This window comes from Ricinus communis, chromosome 9 (assembly GCF_019578655.1).
Source record: "Ricinus communis isolate WT05 ecotype wild-type chromosome 9, ASM1957865v1, whole genome shotgun sequence".
Classification (NCBI taxonomy): Eukaryota; Viridiplantae; Streptophyta; class Magnoliopsida; order Malpighiales; family Euphorbiaceae; genus Ricinus; species Ricinus communis.
Window position 1 is genome coordinate 1,361,566 of NC_063264.1, and position 24,154 is coordinate 1,385,719.

The 24,154-nt window shown below is 33.0% G+C and overlaps 3 protein-coding genes, 1 long non-coding RNA gene and 1 other non-coding gene across 7 annotated transcripts; 3 read left to right on the forward strand and 2 right to left on the reverse strand.

The window, feature by feature from the left end:
• Positions 1 to 850: 850 nt before the first annotated feature.
• LOC8275592 (COBRA-like protein 7) lies at positions 851 to 4,324 on the forward strand. Its single transcript, XM_002519129.4, has 2 exons — positions 851 to 1,688; positions 2,524 to 4,324. The coding sequence occupies exons 1-2, from the start codon at positions 1,163 to 1,165 to the stop codon at positions 3,936 to 3,938; spliced, it is 1,941 nt and encodes a 646-aa protein (XP_002519175.1). The 5' UTR covers positions 851 to 1,162; the 3' UTR covers positions 3,939 to 4,324.
• A 661-nt stretch (positions 4,325 to 4,985) lies between these two features.
• On the reverse strand, positions 4,986 to 9,612 carry LOC8262611 (two-component response regulator ARR1). 2 transcript variants are annotated; one of them, XM_015719277.3, is made up of 6 exons: positions 8,953 to 9,612; positions 8,298 to 8,450; positions 7,809 to 8,189; positions 7,116 to 7,192; positions 5,823 to 7,010; positions 4,986 to 5,725 (listed from the first exon to the last, which is right to left on the reverse strand). In XM_015719277.3, the coding sequence occupies exons 1-6, from the start codon at positions 9,125 to 9,127 to the stop codon at positions 5,654 to 5,656; spliced, it is 2,046 nt and encodes a 681-aa protein (XP_015574763.1). In that variant the 5' UTR covers positions 9,128 to 9,612; the 3' UTR covers positions 4,986 to 5,653. The 2 variants fall into 2 exon arrangements, with proteins under 2 accessions (XP_015574763.1, XP_002519174.1); XM_002519128.4 differs by having other exon boundaries at positions 4,986 to 5,728; positions 8,953 to 9,610.
• Positions 9,613 to 19,038: 9,426 nt separating this feature from the next.
• LOC107261249 lies at positions 19,039 to 20,781 on the forward strand. 2 transcript variants are annotated; one of them, XR_003079093.2, is made up of 3 exons: positions 19,039 to 19,152; positions 19,368 to 19,738; positions 20,033 to 20,781. It is a non-coding gene; the product is annotated as an uncharacterized LOC107261249 (long non-coding RNA). The 2 variants fall into 2 exon arrangements; XR_007217295.1 differs by having other exon boundaries at positions 19,114 to 19,187.
• Positions 20,782 to 21,030: 249 nt separating this feature from the next.
• TRNAT-AGU lies at positions 21,031 to 21,104 on the reverse strand. Its single transcript has one exon. It is a non-coding gene; the product is annotated as a tRNA-Thr (tRNA).
• Positions 21,105 to 21,325: 221 nt separating this feature from the next.
• On the forward strand, positions 21,326 to 23,823 carry LOC8275590 (protein DEHYDRATION-INDUCED 19 homolog 4). The gene is made up of 5 exons (XM_015719178.3): positions 21,326 to 21,691; positions 21,809 to 21,948; positions 22,366 to 22,443; positions 22,804 to 23,066; positions 23,535 to 23,823. The coding sequence occupies exons 1-5, from the start codon at positions 21,625 to 21,627 to the stop codon at positions 23,641 to 23,643; spliced, it is 657 nt and encodes a 218-aa protein (XP_015574664.1). The 5' UTR covers positions 21,326 to 21,624; the 3' UTR covers positions 23,644 to 23,823.
• The last annotated feature ends 331 nt before the right edge of the window (positions 23,824 to 24,154 follow it).

The following is a 24,154-nucleotide window of genomic DNA, read 5'->3' on the forward strand; positions in this document are numbered from 1 at the left end:
AATCTCTAAGTTGAATTCATATAATTGCCGATTTATTTCTGACTGTATTAATATGCTTAAAAACTCAAACTAATTTATAAGCTTAGGCCATATATCTCAAAGTTATAAGTTTGAGTTTTAAAAGGATCAACGAGTATCATTTGATGATTTTTCACTATTTATCATTTAGATTTTCGATGAATGTAAATGTTTATAGAAGAAAAAGATGATGATTTAACCCTTTTAGGGGGTTTCTTTTAGCATAACATTAGAACCCAAGAGAAATGATGACTGAAGAGAAGCAGTAGCTATGCAAGTCCAGTGAACAACGGCTAGTTGGAAATTTGAAAAACTTGACAGGTTCAGTCTAATGGGCTTGGAAATGCAAATAATATGGTGGATTTGGTTGGGCGAGAAATCGTCGTATCCTACGGCGCACGCGTTTTGGTTACAGCGCAAACAAAAGACGTGCCCCCAACATCAGCCATACTTTATGCCAATTTTATATGTCTCAACTACAACAATTCTCTTCATATGAAATACCTTCTATTATATTATATGTTGATTTTCTGATCAAGAAAAGATCTCACCATTCAAACCTCAAATACCATCTCAAATTACATGGGATGGGACCCCAATATTTCCCATGCGTGGACCACTTACTACTCTGGCTATATGACTCCCATTTGATGCTATCCAATTGTGCGTTGCAAGCTTATATTTGCCTTTTTTTTTATCATAGCTCCTACCGCAGGTGATCACAGCCGAAGATGTCCCACAAGGCCATACTCTCATTACCCATTGCGAATTCAAACTAGAAAGAGAGGGCAAAGAAAAAAAAAACAACGGGACGTTTGGACTACAACGAAAGTGCTTCTCAAAAGCACTTTTTAATTTCCAATTTTTCTTTTTCTGATTTCAGAGAAACCAAACGAGACACCCAAAAACCCAATCCCCATCTTTCATCTCTGTGACGGCTCACAGAAAAATTTTTTTAAAAAAAGGAAAAGAGAAATTTTCAATTTCAAAATTAAAATACAGCTTTTACTAAGCTGTTCTTTCTTGCTTTCTTCCTCTTCTAAATTTCCCTTAACGCGTTTCTCAGTTCTCGTTTCGCATCCTTTCACACTGCGAAACCCACTTCAAATATCACTTCTTTCCTCAAAAAACCCACTAAAAGATCATGGCTTTACACTTAAATCTCCTCGTTTTGATCGTTGTACTTACAATTCCCTTCACTATCTCTCAATCAAACACAGAAGCACCAGCACCAGCAGCCAGTGCTTGTAATGGGATTTTCTTATCTTATCAATATGAAAGAGGAACCCAACTCAAACCCACAGTAACAAACCACCAACCATATAGATTTGAATCCACACTTACTATATCAAATAACGGTCTTGATGCACTTAAATCGTGGAAAGTCTTTGTGGGCTTTCAGAATGATGAGTTTTTAGTGTCCGCATCTAATGCTGTTCTTGCCGATGGTACTAGTTTGCCTGCTAATGTCGGGAATGGTACTGTTTTTGCTGGGTTTCCTATGACTGATCTCAAAACTCCAATTGAAACTGCTGGTGATTCTTCTCAGACTTCTGTTCAGGTTAAACTTTTGGGCACCCAGTTTGGAGTTTCTCTGAAGGCTGTTCCTTGGCCGTCTAATATTACTCTTGCTAATGATGGCTTCGTCTGCCCTGGGACAACAAAGGAAGGTTAGTTTCTTTTCTTTTTTTTCTTCTTCTTCTTTTCTTTTCCCCCTTAGTTCTGTGTCTTTAAGTTATGATTTTCGGGATTTTTGTTTCTGGATTTTTCTGATGTGGGCATTTTGATGCTTTAAGGCGGGGATCTTTGTGTGTGGCTATTTTAGAAGCTAAAGAGTTTATGCCCTTTTTTGGTTCTGATTCTTCATTACATTTTCTTTCAGAGGACATTTATCAATTTATTTTTTCCCAGGTTCATTAATGATCTAATTGTGAAGTTTAGAATTAGGATCTGATTCGAAAATGGGAGCAGAGAGTAAGTGATAAAAGATTGGAAACTTAGTGATTGTAGAAAGTTTTAGATCTTCAGTGTAGCATACCCAGTATGGTTGACCAAATTGTCACTATGATTGTATATTTGAGTTGGTGCTGTATCAGTTGTCTCTCATGATGTATCATTTTCATTTTGATCTATGCAGGACTCAGCTCCAATATATCTAGCTATTTTTTGCTATATTTCTTATTAGTCTTATGCATGTTCTCTAATTCTTAAGGAGAATTTCTCTCTTCTTGTTGAATCATTATAATTGGAAAATGAAATTGAGCACAGAAGAAAATTGTATGTTCCACTAGCTTGTTCAGATTATAACTTTGTTTCTGTTTAGATTTTATCAGCTGCCAAAGCTATTTTTACATCTTGGAGCAGTTACTCTCTCTGCTTTAACCAATTATAATCTGAAATAGAAGATCACATGATCTTTTTGCTGTTATTGGAGGTTTATATTCTTAAATTCTGTGTTTCTACACCTACTGATTGTCATCTTTCTTTATTTTTTGGGTTTTCTAGGCAATATGATGTATGTTTGTTGCACCAGAGATGAGAACTTCAAATCAAATATCACTGTGGAGGAGGAGTTCTTGCCTCGCCAAAATGGGGATCTTACAATTATGTATGATGTGCTGAAAACATATGATTCTAGTTACTGGGCTCAGGTTACTATTGCAAATCACAATCCCCTTGGTCGTCTTGATAACTGGAAATTAAGCTGGGACTGGATGAGAGATGAATTTATATACACCATGAAAGGGGCTTATCCGAACGTTGTTGATTCAACTGACTGCATATTTGGTTCACAAGGTACATTCTACAAGGAATTAGATTTTGCCAATGTATTAAACTGTGAAAGAAGGCCAACCATCATTGACCTGCCTCCAACCAAGTATAATGACACAACCCTTGGGTTGAAACCCTCATGTTGTCGAAATGGTACAATCTTGCCACCATCAATGGACCCAAGCAAGTCAACTTCAGTGTTCCATATGCAAGTTTTTAAAATGCCTCCTGATCTGAACCGTTCCGAGCTCACACCACCCCAGAACTGGAAGATCAATGGCACACTTAATCCTGATTACCAATGCGGTCCTCCAGTTAGAGTGAGCCCTAGCCAATTTCCTGATCCAAGTGGTTTACCATCAGATTCAACTGCTGTTGCCAGCTGGCAGGTAGTATGCAATATCACTAATCCCAAAGGAGCAAGCCCCAGATGTTGTGTGTCATTTTCTGCTTACTACAATGATTCTGTTGTCCCATGTAGTACTTGTGCATGTGGATGCCCTATTAATACAGCTAGGACTTGTAGTGCAACTGCTCCAGCTGTTCTTCTTCCTCCGGAGGCGCTGCTTATACCTTTTGACAATCGGACTGCTATGGCTAAAGCTTGGGCTGCCCTTAAACATCGACCAGTGCCGAACCCAATGCCTTGCGGAGATAATTGTGGGGTTAGTATCAACTGGCATGTTCATACAGATTATACTCGCGGATGGAGTGCAAGGATCACAATCTTCAACTGGGATGAAATTGCATTTCCTGATTGGTTTGCTGCTGTACAATTAGACAAAGCAGCTGCTGGTTTTGAAGCAACATACTCATTCAATGGAAGCTCTCTGGAAGGGGCCAACAATACCATAATCATGCAGGGGAATCCAGGGTTGAACTATCTTGTTGCAGAAACCGATGGACCTGATCCGCAAAAAACTCCTAGGGTGCCTGGAAAACAACAGTCTGTGATCTCATTTACTAAGAAACTCACACCCGGGCTCAATGTGGCTGCTGGAGATGGTTTTCCCACTAAAGTATTTTTCAATGGCGAGGAGTGTGCGCTCCCTAAAATATACCCGACAAGCAACAGCAATAGAAAGAGGTCGGCTATATTTTTATCGGTCCTTGTAGCAGCTGCGGTGTTCATGCTGATGCAGCAGTAGGTGTGAGGTGAGAAACTGCTTGGTCTTGCAGCAGCTTCTAATTCTTTTCATTCTTTCCGTATTTGATGTATGCATACTCACCCGAGAGATTTCGAATTGCAAAAATTACCAGAAGATGTGCGCACCATGACCGAGATTTAGTATGTATATGTGTTTTATGAGTGATTATTTCTGGTGGGGTGTGCTGTTGTGCTCTGCAGCTCCCGAATGGATGGATATGATATGTAGTACACTGATAGCATTATTTTGAAATGCTAATGTATTTGACATCATGGGTAGGCAATACTGAACAGTAAATTTTTTAGTTGGTCAGTGTTGTCCTTTTGCTATGTTGCCACTGCTTAATTTGTTCACAGGAAGCAAGTTTTTTGCATTTCTTCTTTTTACTTTATTTTTTCTCCGATAGAGATGTTTGCAATTCGACAAGGTAGAACTATGATCTTGATAAATAAGACCACATCTGCCTATGTATCGCCCGCCATTCATCCTTTACATTTTACTCTCTTATTTTTACCTTTTATTTTATTTTCCTTTTAAAGTATAAGGTGGAAAATAATAGTTATGTTTCTTCCTCTTTTATTTTTCTCTCTTTTCCAAACATTAAAAAAAGATTTTTCTCTTTTATTTTCTTTCCTTTCTTATTTTTCTCCAATCCATCCGAACAAAGGGTAAACTGTACGTATCTTCTTCAGTTGAAAAAAAAGGAAAAAGAATTCCAATCATTCTCTTAACATTGAACTGGTGCTTTGTCGTCTGTTTTTCTTTCTCAAGTATAGAATTTATATTCTAATTTGATCAACTTGAATAATTCCTGTAAATCAGCTGGACGCCTAATTCTTTGTGTGTTGATGCAGTTAATGATCTCTGGAAAATGTCAAAGATTGAGAAGGTTTCGTGCTTATTATTATTATGCGAAGCTAAACAGGGCAGGGCATGCATATTATCCTAGAAGCACTGCCATAGTCAAAATACGTTTCTACAGAAATAATCTTGCAACTGAACTCAAAGCTTAAACATACTTATCATCAAACAATATATCTCCATCTATTGCCAAAAACAGTCAGTTTTCATTTATAAGAATGATGAAGGCCAGAGAAAAAGAAATGGAAAGGATAAAGAAAAAGAAATAAAATTACTCAGACTTGTGTCTAGAGCAATCAAATTGTATATGTACATCAAGGTCAATTCCTTCAATAAGAGAAATAAATTTAAAATGAAGAGAAAATAAAAAGGAATATATATATATATATATATATATATATATATATATATATATATAACATAAACTTAGATATGTTATTAGCGTTAGAAAACTCCTAAAGTTCTGCAGAAATCTAAGAAATTGTCTCCGCAATTTCAGCCAATTAGCAGCACCACAAGCGCCTAAAATTACACTCCTTGCTATATTTTCCAACCAAATGCAGCCAAAATTTTGCATGCTATGCCTTGGCATGCCATGCAGTGGTATCTTACAAGCTTTGCAAGTACCTTCCACCATGATGATATATCAATCTCTATTCCATTTGCCAGAGCCGCAGTCCAAATAAACAGCTGAACATGATATACACAAAAGAAAATGCTGACTTGTGAAACCAAGCAATCCTGTCTCCCGAATAGAACACTAACCTGAACTGCTTTCTCTATTTTCAGAAGAGATTAATCAACTGTAATAGCAGCTATATACATAAAAAAAACTGCCATAACTGAGATAACTGCTACACAGGAATATTATCCAATGGATATCCGTCAAAGTCGAAATCATTTTCAGCAGGCCCTACGCCGCCCTGCTGCTGCAAAACATTAAAGATTTTTTGAAATGTTAAAAAAAAATGCTTAACCAAAAAAACTAAAAGCAAATAAAAACATATAGATACAGGAACCAACTTGTTTGAGAAGAGCGCTCATGAGATCTTCCTGCCCAAACTGTTCAGGAAAGAGATTTGTCTGACAATTTGCATCAGCTATGGGCTCAGATTTAACCCTCGCTGAATTCTCAGCAAAAAAGGTGTTAACATGCTGTCCGGCACTTTGTACATTCACATGATCAGTTGCATCGCCAGTGGAAAACATGGGTTTGCCCATAACTGACATATTCCTGTTTGGTACGGTCCTTTGATTAGAAGAAAACCTTTGATGAGAAAAAACTGATGGCTCAACATCAAGGTTTCTTTGTAGAGAGTTGTTTTGCTGAGAGGCATTGAAGGTTATGCCTACATTTTGTAATTCCCAATCATGAGATTTATGCTGATTTAAATCACTAAAGATGTCATAACTTGGCATAAACCCGACTGATCCCTTTATTTCTGAGTTATCCTCTTCTTGAAATGCTCCCTTAGTTGTGAGACTGGATATCCCAGGGTTGCTTGCTAGTGGAAAACTGTTACCTGATAATTCTGATGTGTTGTTCAAGGGGAAATTGATAATCGAAGATGACTGTGAAACTGAATTATATACTGCCCCTCTACTTTCAGCTAAACCATTTCTTGCTAAGACCCCTCCAGCAATTGCAGTAGAGATAACAGGCTGCCCTATGGATGATGGGAGAGCAGGAACATGGGTGACACAGGTTTCATTTAGCATCTGCCCTCTGGATTGTGATTGAGACATCTGCATCAGCAAAGAATTACTTTGGCCACCCTGACCTCCATGGGCATTGACTTGCATATTCATGCTTCCAATGGATTGTGCTGAATGGTGTATATTTGCTAGTTGTTTTGGCTCCATGCTTGTTGGGATTCCATGAAGTAAGTTCATCTGCTTACTATTGTTCAATTGTTGCTGTTGCCCCTCTCCAAATCTTAACTTAGGATTCTCAAAACTAAATAGATTTCTCTGATCAACAATGGGGATAGGCATTCTAGATTTTACAGCTGATCTACCAAGCCCTGCTGCTTGGAGCGTCGCAAGGCTTTGTGCTGGAAGCTGACCAGTTGCAGCAAGAGTTTGAAGGTCAATTCCATTGAATGAAGACAGTGGACCATAAGTTGCTTCTTGGGGACTGATAAAAGCATTGCCTAAATTGTTCTGGTGTTGTGAAACTCCACTCAACCTTCTAAGATACAGCCGATATTTCTGCACCATATAGTCAAATAATAAGTCCATATCCAAGAAGAGAGTTTAGATGACATATAATTTGAATGCTACTTAATGCTAAACACGGTCATATTTCTGCCATACCTGAAGGTGACTAGCAACATTTTCTCTCGTGAGCCCAGGAACATTCATCAGTTCCAGAATTTTTTTCGGAACAGCTTCTGTTTTTACAGAGACAAATGTGAAAAAATAAGAGGACAGCATCACTGGAACAGGGAATTAGAAATAATTACATTATATGTGCTTACATCAGGTTAAATAAAGATAATGTTTAATGAAAGGGTCCTAAAAAGAATTTATTAAAGTAGACAAAGGAAGAAAGTCATTTAGCAAATGAAATGTAAATCCAGTCAAACTACTAGTCGTTTGAGATACAACAAGCACTTGTCTATAGCTTTTGTTGGGTTCTCCCAGAAAGTTGATTACGAATTGAGAATTTGAGATTCTTCAAATCGAGTTCTATTATGTTGTTAATATATACACAGTTCAACTTGTTATAATTCTTTTTTCTATTCAGCTTAGCTTCCCAGTTGCAAGCAAAGTTTTTAACAATACCCTTACATGCACTCTCTTTCATGGATATAATAGAATGAAGCAAGCAGTTTCTCACCTAAGATCTCGCCTCAGATCCAAAACAAGGCATAAGCTATCTAAACTATCTGAATCAGTTTTCAAATGACAGAAAAGATAATAGACCATATCCAACATCGGCAGAAACAAGCACTACCAAATCAAAGATTTTTGTTAATAATGAAAGAAAGATGTAAAGATACATACTGTCAATGCCTAGTTGATTAACTGCTGCAACAAACTGTTGGTGGAGTTCAACTGACCAAACCACCCTTGGCTTCTTTAATGTGGATGTATCATCCCTTTCGTCTCCTTCTTCTTCTTCATCTTTCCTCTTCTTTGAGTTTCTCCAATTCCCTTCATTGGCTGAAGACGAGTAATCAGCATCCTCGGATTGTTTTGGCTGCCTATCTCCCTCTTCTACACTTCCTGATTGCTCCAAATCCTTCCATTCATTTCTTTTCTTCCGCACCACGTGCTGCCATATGTTCTTCAGTGCCTCAATGCGTACTGGTTTGATGAGATAATCACACGCACCATGGGTTACTCCCTTCATAACTACACTTTTTGCCTCATCCGCAGACATCACTGTGTAGTTAAGAGATTAAAATATACATAAATATATGAGAGACACCACATCGCTGGGACTACAAGCTAGTTAAATCTTATCTGAAGCGATCACAGCCATATACTTACTGATAACAGGCAGATCCATCTCTAGCCCAATGTGCTCAAGGAGTTTAAATCCATCCATGTCTGGCATGTGAACATCACTTATGACAATATCATATCCATTTTTGTTCTCTCGGAGCAAGGATAATGCGGTCTCTGCTCGATTGCATTTTGTAACTGAAAATTCCCATAAAAACTAAATCAATCAATCAAATTACACAAACACGAAGCCTATAATCTCTCATTGACACAAATTCATATGAAAAGAAAAAAAAAAAAGAGACTCCAAATCCATCATAGACAGACAGAAGTACATCGAATTTAAAACACACAAAAAAGTAGCTTTCATTTTACCAGAAATCTCACAAATACATCTCAGGTCAAACAAATTCCCAGGGTTAGGCATAGGCTTCAATTTGGACAAGAACATAATTGTAGCTTAAAGTATTACAGATGTGACATCACACCCAAATCTAAACATGTTGAAATATAATGCCCTCCTACTGTATATCTCCATAAAAAGTAAAATAATAAATGATCACTGATGCGTTACATAAACACCCATAAGAAATCAAATCATTTTATCAAAGCACCAAAAAGAGAAAAACACATGAGGATAACAAATTGAGAAACTATACTATAGGAAGAGCTGTAATTTACAAAAGCTCTTAACGCTTACCTTCGTAAAGACAAGTCCTAAGCATCTTCTCTAAGATCATAAGACACGTTGGATCATCATCAACAACCAAAACCCGTAACCCAGCTGGAAATTGATCGGGAACAACCTCTCCAGCTTTCCAAGCAACACTAGAGCTGGCCGTTGACATCGATCCCTTACCGTTACTCAGATTCATAGCTTAAAAAGAATCAACCTTTGATCTCAAAACAGAAAAAAGGTACATATAAAAACTAAAAAAAAAAGAAACTAAATTTCACATATTGGAAACTGAAGATGAACTTGGAATAATTTTTGTCATTTAAAAGAAAGATTAATACCCAGTTCGAAACAGAAAGAACCCACTTGAGATATGCAAGAATTAGAGAAAAATAAAAAGGAAAGAAAAGATTTTGGATTATTTAGAGAAGAAAATTTGTATGTATGTATATATACGTCTGTGTGTGTAATTTTTAAAGGGATTGAAAGGTTGAAGAAGACATGGCTTGTATCAGCTTCAAGCTAAATTTCTCTGTTACTGGGTAAATTTTTAATGGTTTTTATAATTAAAACAAAAAAAAAATCAAAAAAAGAAAAGAATTTATTGGGATTATTATATTCAAAAGTGGGTCAGTCCTGGAAGAGTGGATCCAGCTCACACATGAAGTTAACTAACTCCACCGCATATGAATCTACTCCAACAACAAAACCACCCTAACGTTAAACTTTTGTCTCCTTTAGTTTTTACTGTTTGCTTCAAAAAAATCTTTTCACTAAAACCCTCAGTTTACCGCGCAGACTGTCAACTATTAATATTATTATCTATTAATATTAATACTTTCTATTTTTATAATTTTCAACTGCCGTTTGGTTCTTAAATAAAATAGGATAGTAATAAAATATAGATACCTAATTCATATTATAATTTTCTAATTTTGATTTCAAATTAAATGAATTCTAAAATGATATAATAATATTAGCTAGTACATAATTATTACTAATCAATTATGGTTAAAATACAAATAATAAAATATTATATTATTATATGGAAATATAATTGAATATCGAGTTGGCAGTTTCCTCTTTTTACCCTCCTTTCAATTCCCTTGCCAGTGCCATGCATTATTATCTTTCATTTTTAGTTGAATACTATTGGCTGAAAATCAGAAATTTTTATTTATTTTTCTTTTTTGAACGATAAATTTGTATTTCTGTTTGACTTTGCTGAAATTCAAAAGATTGTTACTGGAGTCAACAAGGGTATGGTGTTTGATTTTTAGATTATCTTATAGTTAAAAAGATTTAAATTCAAGGTCAAATACCAGCTTGAATTTCAAGAGAAAAACTCAGTAGTAAGCTTTCTTATTCAAAATCTTGGTAATATCAATTTCTTTTCTCTAATTTTTTAAGATATTTAAACTAATTTGATGATAACCATTTATTTATTTATTTTTTGCTAATTTTATGTTCAAATTGTAATAAATAAAACCAATTATAGTCCTTTTATAAATCATATTAGCTGCATAGTTGATGGATCAAAATCTGTGAGGCATGTTTGTGTCACCTGAAACTATAATTATGCAAATATAATAATAGACTCGAGTTAATAATGACATTAGGACAGCCTTGCATATCTAAATATGTATATATGCATATGGCCAATTTGGAGTTTCTTGAAATTAAAGAAGAAATAAAAATTCAACCAACATGTTCAGAATATATATATATATATATATATATATATATAATTATGAGACATGTAAAACCTGAAAAAGAAAAAGAAATAAAGGGCATTTCCTTATCAGATGGAGGGTAATATTCTTGTTACAGGTTTTTTTTTTTTTAAAGAAAAAATTGGTGAAAAAAAGAAGAAACATATGGTTGGTGTTGTTGCCATGGCAACTACCACTTGCAAGATGTGGGTTTGGTTTAGCATTCCACTTTCAAGTTCCGAGAGTGGCCATTCCTGAACTTCACTTTATTTTCTTTTTTAAGTTTTCTTCAGGAAAAGTTCTTCTGCTACTTGCTATTCTTTAATAGTCACTACTTAACCCTTCAGGAATTTGTTTTCTTAAAAAAAGGGTCTGAACTGAAAACAACCCAACCTAAGTCCTTACGGATTCCCCGTGACAAAGTCCAAGAAACGGAACTGAACTAAAAAAAATGGGTATCCCGTCTCAGATTATTTCTTTCGTTATCTCTTCTTCTCATAAGCTTTATTCCATACTTCACCCATTATTATTATTCTTTCTTTCTTTTTTAGACCAACCCCTCAATATTTCTTTACTCATCTTCTGTTCATTTAAGGCTATAAATAATAATAATAATTTTAATAAAATTGATAAAACTTTTATGAATATTAATAGATAATTCAAATAATTAAAGTTAAAATTTCTGCAATTCTCATAAGTGTACCATCCATATACTTATTGCTTCTTATTGCAACACTAGGTTCTGTCGCATTCTTCCCATAATTCCCACCCCAAACTGACACGTGTCGATTGGCGCCGCATATTTAAGATAAGGTCTCTTTGGTTTGTATTGTTCTCCTCCCACTCCTGATTTCCCTCAGTCATCCCCCTGCAATTTTCTTTTTTCTTGTTTGGACTTTCTGTTGCTCTTGCTGTTCTGTTTCTTTGCCTAATTCCACGATTAATTAATTAACTAGCTCTTCATTTAGCTGCCTAAAAGGAAATTAATCACTAATTATAACCGAGTTTTATTCGCTCACAAGAAACTCCATCACCAGTGCACTATCCAGAACCCTAGTTCTTTTCTTTCTTTCTAATTGTTTTCTGGGTTACAAGTTTTTGGGTTGTTGAATAAACAATGCATATATATATATATATATAATTTAGAGAGAGAGGTTTGCTTTATAATACTACAAGAAAAGCTGTGCAAGTATAGCTAAAGTAGCATACTGCAAACGTATATTCCCTGATAACTTTTCTCTATTACGATGAATATTTATAAAATAAAGAAAGAAAAGAGAAGAAGAGATATGATTTCAATTCGAGTCTCTTATAAATCTTTCTTCAATTCTCACTGTCAAAACCCTTTGTTTTTATTTTAACAGAGGGATTCAGAACCCAATAAAAAAGTGATCTCACAGTCATAGCAAGCCTCCAAACTCCAACTGTTGCATTGTAGCTTTTTTACATTATGTTATTATTTTTCCAACAGATTTTCATGAAATCCTTTCAAAAGTTAGAAAAATGATTCAGTTTTAATATATTGTTTTTGTGGTTATAGCTTTTTATGGAAGATGAAGATGAAGAATGCTTTTAAGGGAAATCGAATATTATGGTGTAAATCTGCCAACAATTTTACGCATCACGCGCACATTAAACTATACGGACTGACTTTGCCTACTATCATTTTGCTTTGCCTTTTCTTTTCCCCTTTCTTTATCAGGTGACAAATTTGGAGCTTTGCCACGTGGCGAATCATGGAACTTGGAGAAAAAAAATAAGTCCAACCAAACTTTTTGCTAATTTCTTTTCAGAAATTTTTGTATGCTACTTCAAATGCATACTTATGCCAATTGAGTGACACGTACAAAATATTTACCACTTTTTTTGTTACCGTGTATAAAACAGTAAATCTATATTTACATTTTCAAAACATTAAGGTAAATGTGTTATGGCAATTATTCAATGCACAACTATAATGCACCTCGAGTAATCAAGTCTTTGCTTTCTTTCTTTTTTCTCTTTTTGCCTCCTCTCTCTCTTGCATAAAGAGTGTCATTTCAAAGAATAAGTATTAAGAAACTTTAAAGATACAACTGATATATTTAATTCAAATCTATAAAATAATTTATTTTATTTAAAAAAATAATGTAAAAAATAAAATAAAATAAAATAAAAATAATACAGTTGAAAGAAATATTTTGGTGTTATAGTTAATATTGACTTACTAATATAGAAATCATTTAAAAATTTTATTTATTTTATTAGAATTTATTTTAGTTATAACCAATTTTATACAAATTTAATTATATATTATTTAAAGTATATAAATTTTAAACACACACATAAATTTTATAAATTTTATGAATTACAACCAAACACTATGTCAAAGGTAATCAAATCAACTCATAAGTTACTCAAAATTTATTTAACATATTTAAAACTGATTCGATATTAATCTAATTGAGTTACAAGTATTTAAATATCTTAATGCTTTATGATATTTGACTCCTCATGTTTAGTTGAGTCTTGTTAAACTTTTATTCCTTTAATTATGACATATTATATATATTTAAGATTTTTTTTATTATTATATTAAATTATTTAATCAACAGTAATTAAATACCAAGCTTTTTATATTTAATAATAATAATAATAATAGCTTGATCAAAATTATTGAGATTCCATCTAGAACTTTTTTGTTTTAATAATATTAGATAACATAGTTCTAAATCATATTTGGTATATCTTGAGATTCAATGTATATATCTAAGTTCGATCATAACAAGGTGTTAATTCATTTTTAATAATTACAAGAAATTTCTTTTGAGAAAAAATAATTTACAAGTAAAACTAGCTATGAAAATTCTGATTAACTTAAAATTACAAGCATTCTTTCTTTCTTATTTTCTTCTTTTAATTTAAATAGTTCAAAGAATATAAATAAGCTTAAGTTAATGGAAAAAATCTACTAAATAGAATACCAACATTTATTAATAGTCGATTTAATAGAACTTACGAATTGTATTGCACAGAATGAACTATTGGAGTTATATAATTACAATTAACCTAAGAATCTTAAAAAATAAAATATTTTTTTCTCTTTAAAACTTAAATTTTTTTTGACATGTATGTTTAATTTTTGATGTATATAATTTTTATTTTAATATGTGCATTTATTTTGATACGTGTGATAGACTTATGTGTATTTACGAATCGTATTGCCCGGAATGAACTGTTGGAGTTATATAATTACAACTAATCTAAGAATCTTAAAAAATAAAATATTTTTCTCTCTCTTTAAGACTTAAATCTTTTTCATATGTGTGTTTAATTGCTAACATATATAATTTTTATTTTAACATGTGTATTTATTTTGATACGTGTGATTCAAATTTATATGTAATTTTGTGGTTTTTTCATTAATTTATAAATTATATTTCTAATTAAATACTCATTATAATTTTAAAAAATAACATATAAATAATAAATTAGTTTCATAATTAGATAATGATTAGTTTTCTAATTATATAATGATTATTCTAAAAAATAGCATATTAATTATATTTCAACATTAACTAATAAATTAATTTATAGAAAAATAATATTTTTAATTTTAATTATAGAAAAAAATATTCTTAAATATTATTTGTTAGTAAATTAAATTTTAATTATTGAATAATTTTTATTTAAAAAGAATAATATCAATTATATTAATAATATTTATTTACATAATATTAAAATTAATAAATAAATATTATAAAATTAAATTTTATATTATTTTATAATTTTCTATTATTTTTTAGAATATAATAAATTAATATTAAATTATATTTAAAAATTTAATTTTAGAATTAAAATAATAATAATAATAATTATACCATCTACGGATAAAAGATTTAGGGTAAAATCTAAAATTAAAGCACAACTTATTAGTTGCTTATTAACTAGCTTGAACATGGTGGCAGAAATTTTGATACAATTATCATGCCCAATAGCTAAAACTGACGCGTCAAATCAGCAATCATTCTCTTAATGCAAAGGCAAATGCCTAAAATAAAATGTCAAGTAAAGAATCTTCCAAAAATTCTATTACTTTTTTCCATTTTTTCACTTTCAATATTCCTTTTTATATATTTAAGAATGAAATCAATACATCATTGTTGTTTAAGCTCTTTTCGACATAATTATGCTAATGATTAAACGAGTTTCATCGAGTTAAAAAATAAATTAAATTTGAATTAAGCTTTACTCATTTAAAATATTTTTTATTATATAAATAAAATAAAATAAAATTTGATTAATAATAAAACTAATAAGAAAAAATCACAAAGAATAATAAATTTAAAAAATAAAAATATTTTAGTTTATTAAAATAAAATAAAAAATTAATTCATAAGTATATTGTTACACGCAATTTATTATTTTCAAACTTTAACTCACAAAATAAAAATTATAGACCTATATGTGAATGTGAATGTTAAAAATATATAATAGTGAAATATTTTATTTTAATTTATAAGATATTTATTTAATTTTTGTTTTTATTATTATATATATTAATTAATTTTAAATATATATATATATTCTATCAAATATATTATTATAAATAATTTATATTATTTATAATGAGATCCGGTCGATTTTTTATTTTCTCAAATTTGACTCGAATTTTTAACAAAATTAAAAAAAAAGAAGAAGTTGAAACTGTTATATTCTTTAATCAAATTTAAATAAATTAAAATATAAACCGAATCCAAATCAAGTTGGAACGGTTTATATCGTTTTACACTGCTATCTACATGCTATGTTTGTAAAATTATTGCTGGACGTCTTCATTTATGATGGACTAACCCAAGAAAAAACAATGTATCTCATTATCTGAAAATAAAAATAAAAAGAAGTAGAGATTGTTTATTGGTCCATATGATATGTAAATTCACTTTTAACTTTTTGTTTGGTAGTACAAAAATAGAGTAATGGTCCTGTTTGGGCTCAGCTGCTGTACGACTGCATCCTATCCCAATTATATAACCCTAAACTTTTACACCAAATATCCAGCTATATTATGAAGAAACCGAAAAAATAAGAAAGGAAATCATAATAGAAAAGACGGCCCCACCCGAAAATGGGACCAACAGACCCACTTCCAACGAGTCCAAATCAGCTCAGGGTAAAAGAATAGACGTAACGTGTTGGACGATCCACAGCTCACAATCGAAGGGACACGTGGTGCTGTCCTTAGCGCGAGAAGCGGACCCCGCATTCATAAAAGAAAATAATATAATTAATTTTGTAAAAGAAAAGGCCAATATGTTATGCGGCAGCAGCAGCAGTGGGAGTAGCTGCGTGGACCAACGCGGGAAGAAGGAAAAAAAAAAAAGGTCGGGCCCCACACTCAGACCCCACTATGTGATGGGATAGGGTGTACGTGCTCACTCGATACACATCATCTCATCTTCCTTCTGTACAAACAACGAGTTAGAGGCTTAAGAGGAGGGAGAGTGGGGTCGGGTCTAAATTTATGTGCATTGTATATGTATTGTGTGTGATGGAAAAAGAAAGTAGGCAGTGGCTGAGTAGGTGTGGGTCCAAAAGGGCATTTCTTCACTATTTATTATATCTTTTCTAAGATTGAATTTTCATTAAGTGTATGTGTTCACAAATAAAATATCAAACAATGCAAACAAATTAATATTAAGTAAAAAAATTATTAATTAAACTCTTAATTGTTAAATATGCAATCAGAATTTCATTTTCTAATTTTCTCATAAGCCAATTAGAAAAAGGGCAAAAAATAAAAATAAAATTGCTGGTCTGCACAAATAAATAAAACAAAGAAGCAAGGGAGCACTAAAAGTGTGGTATGAGTGCAGGGGACTAGAAGAAAACCTCTATGTCGATTGTCAAATTGAATGATTATATGGGGTTGCTTTCCAATATTCAACTCCCATATATAGCAACATCACAAATTCAAGATAAAATTTTGGCACGTGCAGCAAGAGATTTCCTTTTTGTTTTTCTAATAATTTTCAGTTCAGTTAAATTCCGATTTAAAAAAATTATATTTAATACGTTCTAAATTAATTAGACTATATTTTTGATACTATCGTGTGGCCGACGCCTCTATGAATCTCATATCAAAGAGGAAAAGAATCCATGTGACAATCTTATTTGGTAGAATAATGAAATTGAAGGTTAAAAGTATAGTTGATAATTAAAAGGAGGGATGCCCTATATGGCAGTACTAAATGGAATTAGATCCGCATCTCTAAGATTAGTAGTACACTTTGCCAGGCTTGCAAGCAAGTAGGACCGACCGGCTAGTTTTCAGGGTCTCTAAGAGATGGGATTTCACACAAAGAGGCTTGTGGACTAGTACCACCAACCAAATACCAAAGAATGTAATCAAATTCTAAAGTTATCATCTTTATCATGACAGACTTTTTACTAGTTTTTACCATACCAAGATGATGATGCCCTTTGGAGTTGGCAATACATTTCCCACTCAATGCCTATCATTGATTCTTGAGTTCTGTCTCCACAGTCTGCTGCTTCTGTTTAAAGCCCCTTTCGCCCTCCTCCCTTCTGCCACAATGCATGCACATGGAATATGGGAATCACAAGTTTGTATTTTATTTTTCCACCATTCCCACTAGCATCATTGTTCCTGAGTACATTCATATGTTATTTATATGATCCACCAGTGCACTTGGATTACAAAATAAGTACTTGATCATAGAATTTTAATCACAAATTGCTTTTATAGTTATATTTTCCTAGCTTGACGTTGTAACAACTTTTTTTGTTAAGTTGCAAACCATACTATTTGTCTCTGCTTTTGCATTGAGGTTATCTAACTTCCAACACAAATTTCTTGGCTAGTCCTTTTTTTTTCTTCTTTTGGGGGGAGGAGGGTTTACATGGCACGTCACATTAGTACTATATTAGTTTTAAAATGTTGTCTTCTTTTTGTTTTGAACAAGTAAAAGGAGGAGAGAAGTGATCATCAATAGCAATTTTTATTTGTCGAATTCATATTGATTTCTTTGTTCGCATGGAATATTTATAGAGCTATAGCTAACATGAAACATAATTCAATTACGGTACTATTTTCGGAGCTAAATAAAAAAAAATTCAACTAAAATAAGACTTAAATATTTATATAGAATGTCTTAAAAATGCTGGTTAGTGGCTAAAAGGAAATTAGTCATAAAAATTGAGGAATCATGACTCGCTCGATCGGGTTGGCTAAAATTGGGTGCATGTGTATAATTTTGGATGGATGAATTGCAGTTGTTGTGTGTTGTTCCGTGCAATGTCCTCTGAATGTGGATGATTGAAAATTAGGTTACCACATGGTATGTTTACAATGATGATAGCCTTTGAAAACTTAAAACTCAGAACATGCATACATACAAAAAGCTTCATCCCATTGGATTTGTATTTGCCCATGGATTTATGGGGAAAAGGGCAAATCATGCAATTGAAAAAGATATAAAGTATACATATTGTTCCATCAAAATGCATGAATATATGCACTTTGGTCCTTCTAAAGAATCAATAATTTGGACTATTATATACAAAATTTCATAATTTTTATTTGTTGGACTACTGAAACTATATCTTGTGCAAACGGCAACAACAGCATAGCTGTTGCTTTACATGAGACATCTAATTAATTGCACATGGAGCTACATAAGTGGTATCTTGATTTTTACTTCTTTTTCTGCCAAGGCAACGGGATTTTGAACGACTCCTCATCTATTAGTGTATATTTCCCTTGCTATCTTAACCTTATTACATATTAGTTTCATGTGTTTTTGGAGAAAATGTTATTATCATATCTTAATGACACCTATTTTTAGTAAGAATGTACATAAACATCTCATTTAATTAACTATAGTTAGAGGACGTAACCTTTTAAAATAAATTTGCAATAAGAACATCAAGGAAGAGAAATATAACAATTTATTATTTATGTCCACTTGTAGAAAAAAAAAAAGAATAACTATTAATTGGGTTTTAAGTATTTTTTTTAATTGTTATCTAAATTGCAACATTAAATGTATAACGATATAATTATACAAGATAATGAATAAAAAAATTCGTAATTTTAGTGGATAATTCGTTTTCACAACAAAAATAATTTATACAAAAACTAACATGTCCAAATAATTCATAATAAATTTGTCATTTTATTATTTTTAATAAGAAAAATAGTAATTTTCTAAAATATCAGAATGTCTAGGGTTAAAACTATTTGATTCAAAGGCTGTAAGGCTTTTCACAACACTCTAACTATTATATTTCTCAAAGAAGGATAATTATAACTATAATATATTTAAAAGAAAAATACCAAAAAAGAGAGAGAAAAATAATATATTTTCCTCCCAAAACTACTGTCTCATAACGGCGCGCGCGCTGTTTCTAGTGCGAAGTTAGTTTTCATAAACCAAGTTAGGCACTAGCAGGAGCTCCTTTTATCACATTATCTTGTTTTTGCTGTTTCATTTAAGATACAGTTAACGAGGTAAACTTTTTTTCTGGCATATCTGCAAACACTTGGTGAGCTCTTACATTGTTTAGTGCGAGAATTTGTATGTGAATTAACTACGCTGCAACTCGAGTTCAATTCTTGATTTTAACCGAACTCATCTGTTTTCTATATTGCGACGGTCGCTTTATTCTTTACTAATGGATAATATCTATAGGAAAAGCTTGACAAATTAATGATTTTTGTTACAGATTTTGCATACGGTAAGGTCTCTATCAACTAGGACTGGACAAAGAGCAAGCGGTGTAGCATGGCAAAAAATGGTTAACGAAACTTTTAAGTAAATCAATTTCATGCAGCTTAAGAAGCAACCAGTTTGATGATGCTGAAGAAAGGATCCTTAGAATCCAAAATCTAAAGAACCTTGCAGAATTCTTTATTATGGACGTTGAAACCAATGGATTGTGTCGAAAGAGGGCGCAGATAATTGATATTGCGGTTAGAGATTTTCAGAAGGAGAAAATTTTTGTTATCAAACTGTAGTTATTCCTGAGGAAGATGTTCGAAATTCAGACTTCCACAATATTACAACTGACATGGTAAATCATCCACATATTCCAAGGTACGCTATGCTTTATTGAAATACTTTTAGTTGAATTGTTAATGTAAGTGATTATCAGTTAGAGAGGACCTAATTAATATCTGATGGATATTGAATGCTCAATTTTGTTGAAGGAACATGGTTTGTTTTAATAGGTGCACTGCCATTCTTGAAAAATGATATGATTTGGGATATGTTTTAAAACTTTAGTTTGCCATTTGACCAGTCTAGGCTAATTCATTAGTTTAGGCATGGCATGAACATAGGAAGACAGCAAATTTTTTAAAATTTGTATCTGATATGAATTACTTACAGATATTTGCTGGCTGATTAACAAATGTGGGGGAAGGGTTGAATTATCCGTAGGAATTAGTTCTGCAGGATGCAAGGCCTGATTCCAATCCTCAAGAAATATGTTAGAAGTCCTCAAATACCTGGAGGGCTGCCATATTGGTTGCTCATAATGGCAGGTGCTTTGATTTTCCTTCTCTAAGCCAGGAATTCAGGAGCTGCTGAATTGCTATATCATCAGAGTGGCTGTTTCTCGACACACTTCCTGTGGTGCATGAGTTGATACCATCTAATGGTTAGAGAATGCTTCCCTTCTTCTCTCCCTGCGCTCCACTTTACAACTCTTTGTTCTTGTGTAACATTTAATTTCTGCCAACAGCATTAAAGCTTCCTTCAGGAAAATCTGTCAGAGCTTTTCCCGAATACTATGAAATTCCATTAGTAGGTTAAGCTCGTAAAGCCATAACATAAGTGAACTTACTGACATCAATACTTGAGAGAATGGCTTTTTAACTGAAAATCACTGTCACTGGCCTTTTGGAGATGGAGATCTTTCAAAGACTTGGAGAAGGTTAAGTTGAAGCAGAAAAAGAAGCTGCGAAGCTAGCAAAACCCTTCAATGGGTACTATAAATGTCCATTTGTGCGACATAAGTTGTTTGTATGGTTTGTAATTATCCCAAAATATCGCCTTTGTTTGATACTCCGTAATCTCCTCTGGTTCTGATCTATTACCTTAATAATATTCTACAGATATTAATGGTTGGCATGGCATTCTCTGCAGTTTATGTTTTTCAGTAGCCCCGTATAGAATATGAGAAACATTTTATTGCAGGCTCAATACATCAAGACAGAGGCCAATTTGGTAGCTTTCTTGAATGGAATCATGAAATAAATGGTGATAGGGGCATTGCATCTGATGGCTCCAGTTAGCTATGATAGTGAAAATACGTAAACCCACCTCATTTGCATCTCCAGACTGTCATAATGACAAATGGACTTAAAAACAAGAGAAAGAAACAGTGCTCTCATTGAGAGTCGAACTCAAGACCTCCCGCTTACTAAACGGGTGCTCTAACCAACTGAGCTATGAGAGCATTTTGTTATTGAGGAGTTGTCATTATCTTATTTAAGTAAATTCCGTACACATGACGTGAAGATTCCACAGGGATTTACTTTTTGGTCTTCGGGTTTGGATGTAGCAACGTTGAAGGTTGACGAGGAAAGTCATTTCTGCAATTAAGGAAAAATCAAAGCCCATTTTTGCAAAAGAAAAACAAGTAAAAGAGAAAAAACAAAAAAGAGAAAAAACTAACTGCAAACACGTATTCAGGAGTTTGGTAGAGAAGAGTTTGTATCTGCTCTCTCTCTCTCTCTCAATTTCCTCTTTCGTTTCTCTCTCCCAAATTTATCTATTGTGTCTTCCATCTTTCTAACTCCTTAGGGTTTTATTTGTCTCTTTTAATTATATCAATTTAACCATCATCATCATCATCACCATCGTAATTATAAATCTATAATTTCAATAGAATTGCATAATTGCCCTCCCCTTCTTGCACATTCGAGCAAAAATATTGAAAGCATTTGTTTTGTAAAAGTTAATTAATCGAAAACGGAATGGCTTCTGATTCATGGAGTTCTCGCCTTTCAACGACTTCTTCAAGACGTTATCATTCTCGATCTGGTTCAGTTTTTGATTTAACTCTCTTTTAATTTTTTTTCTTCCAAAAATGCCCCCACTTTCAACAAGAAATCTGATGTTTTTATTGATTTCTATTTGGTTTTTTAATTTATTTAATAGATCTGTACGAGGAAACTGAAGTAATAATAGAAGAGGATTTGAAAGCGGAGTTTCTGTGTCCGTTTTGCGCTGAGGATTTTGACGTTGTTGGACTTTGTTGTCATATCGATGAAGAGCATCCTCTTGAAGCTAAAAATGGGGTATTTATTATTTCTTGATTTCTTTTTTACTTGTTCAAAATTTAGTATTTTTTTTGGGTACTTTAAATATTTGGTCTTTTTCAGTAATTTAGGTGTTCATTTTCTTTAATCATTGGAAAATTATACTTTGAATTGCTTTTTCTTTTTTCCTTTCTTTCGGTGGCAATGTGCAACAATTGAACTTCTTAGAGAAGATAGAATTTAGTGATTGATGGTAACGAAATTTAGAAAATGTTAAACTGGTGGTGCTGTCCCTAATTTAGGGTTCATTACTCTGACTAGACACACATTTTTTTTTTTTTCCTTTTCGTGCTTAATGATTGTCTAGTTTGACGGTTAGTTGTTTGTCCAACTGATTTTAGGTACTGTCTATTGATCGGTTTGCTAAGTTGCTGTTGCTCAAATTATTTGTTTCAGGTGTGCCCAGTTTGCGCTAAACGGGTGGGAATGGACATTGTTGGTCATATTACTATGCAACATGGGAACTTCTTTAAGATATCCTTTGAGGCTTTACTTTCTTTTTCTTCAAGTTTTTGATCCTTTTGTTGTATGAAGCTACGGGTGCTTACATGGTTTTAGCTTTTCATTTATGGTATATACTTAGAAATTTTATTCTATTTATTTTACTTTTTCTTTTTTGTTACATAGGAGACTCTTGAAGTTTAGGATATAGCCGAACTGCAGTCTCGTTTATATTGATTTTAATTTAAATTGCTGATGTCTTCCCTACTCTTCATTTGCATGTTGGTTATATCTCTAGAACCAGAAGCCATCTAGCCTCTGCTATTTTGTTTTAGTTGCTCATTTGTCATCTCCTTTCAATGGGAGTCTTTATGTTCCTTGACTTGGTATTACGTGCAGCGGAGAAGGAGATTGCGTAAGGGGAGCTCTAACTCAGCATTCTCCCTATTGAGAAAAGAGCTGCGAGAAGGAAGTTTACAATCCCTTCTTGGTGGTTCTTCATGCTTTGTGTCTTCCTCGAATGCAGAACCTGATCCCTTGCTTTCATCTTTTATATTTAATCCGTCTACTCCTGATGAACCTCTGAGCGTACAGCCTCTTTCATCAGTTGAAGCAGTCTCAGTACAGGGGAGCACAAATGAAGAGTCTCGAGAAAGGTACCAACACTTTATCCTTTTTTAAATTTGTGTTCACTGAATACATCTACTAGAAGTGCATCTCACTGTCTTTAATGAGGTAGAATTTGTTTGAGATAATGGGATACGAGTGCCATAAAGTGGGTTTTGTACCCTCTGAACACTTGATTTTATAGGTCAGAGAGATTACTAATAGCTGCTTGTCTTTTGAGTTCTTTGTGATAAAAAAGAACTTCTTAAGATTTGGAGACTGGCTGAGGAAGTGAATTCTGTAGTTGATGTTAATTATTGATCCTAGGTACCCTGTAGGTTCATAGACTTGATTAATAACTTTTGATGAGAATAAGAGTTGAGGTGTGTGTCAAATATCCTGTTAGCTTCAGGAATAAGGTTATGCTGTTGGGCTAGAATTGTCATAGTTGCATTCATGAACATTCAATTTTTGGGTCTTTGTTGAAAATTTCTAACACGAGGTTTAATGGGTGGCAGAAATGTCCAACAATCACTGCTATCAGACAAGGACCAAGAGGAGAAGTCGCGGAGGTGCAGGTTTGTCCAGGGGCTATTGATGTCTACTATTCTTGACGATGAGCTATGAGTGTAGAGGGGGGTAAATGTGGACTTGTTAATATGATATAGTAGGAATGAGAGCAAATTGAAGAGGAAAAATGCTTTTGATTGACAAGTGATAATTAGCTAGGGTCAGGTGAACTTTGTATTATCGCTGTATTTATTATAATTTATGCGTATAATGGAAAGATGGAAGAACTTATTTCTAGTCTACTACTCTTACTGTTTTCTGAGTTGGAACTGAACCAAAACCAAAAATGAAGATGATTTATTTTGCACTCAAAGCGAGGCAGAAGGGGTTCTGTTGTGAATTTTAGTTGGATGGCTTTTTCCACCGGATGGATGAAAGATTGTTATAAAAACAAAAAAGTTAAAGTAATCTGACCCAAATCGTTTTGCATGTTTCTTTTTTTAATGCAGAGAAAGAATGAGGAACTGGAGGGTAATGAAACTCCTACTCCTGAACGATAGAAGACGTATAATAATTGGTTTCCATCTATGACCAACAAACCATCTCACACTGTCTATTCTTTTCTTTT

What these genes read in the sequence shown, in the direction of transcription:
- LOC8275592 (XM_002519129.4), top strand. Translation starts at nt 1,163, where the DNA reads ATGGCTTTACACTTAAATCTCCTCGTTTTGATCGTTGTACTTACAATT. An exon ending in CCCTGGGACAACAAAGGAAG is followed by an intron (nt 1,689 to 2,523) that starts GTTAGTTTCTTT and finishes TGGGTTTTCTAG; the next exon opens with GCAATATGATGTATGTTTGT.
- LOC8262611 (XM_002519128.4), bottom strand. Translation starts at nt 9,127, where the DNA reads ATGAATCTGAGTAACGGTAAGGGATCGATGTCAACGGCCAGCTCTAGT. An exon ending in TAGGACTTGTCTTTACGAAG is followed by an intron (nt 8,451 to 8,952) that starts GTAAGCGTTAAG and finishes GGGAATTTTCAG; the next exon opens with TTACAAAATGCAATCGAGCA. An exon ending in ATGTTGCTAGTCACCTTCAG is followed by an intron (nt 7,011 to 7,115) that starts GTATGGCAGAAA and finishes TATATGGTGCAG; the next exon opens with AAATATCGGCTGTATCTTAG.
- LOC8275590 (XM_015719178.3), top strand. Translation starts at nt 21,625, where the DNA reads ATGGCTTCTGATTCATGGAGTTCTCGCCTTTCAACGACTTCTTCAAGA. An exon ending in ACGTTATCATTCTCGATCTG is followed by an intron (nt 21,692 to 21,808) that starts GTTCAGTTTTTG and finishes TTTATTTAATAG; the next exon opens with ATCTGTACGAGGAAACTGAA. An exon ending in AACATGGGAACTTCTTTAAG is followed by an intron (nt 22,444 to 22,803) that starts ATATCCTTTGAG and finishes ACTTGGTATTAC; the next exon opens with GTGCAGCGGAGAAGGAGATT.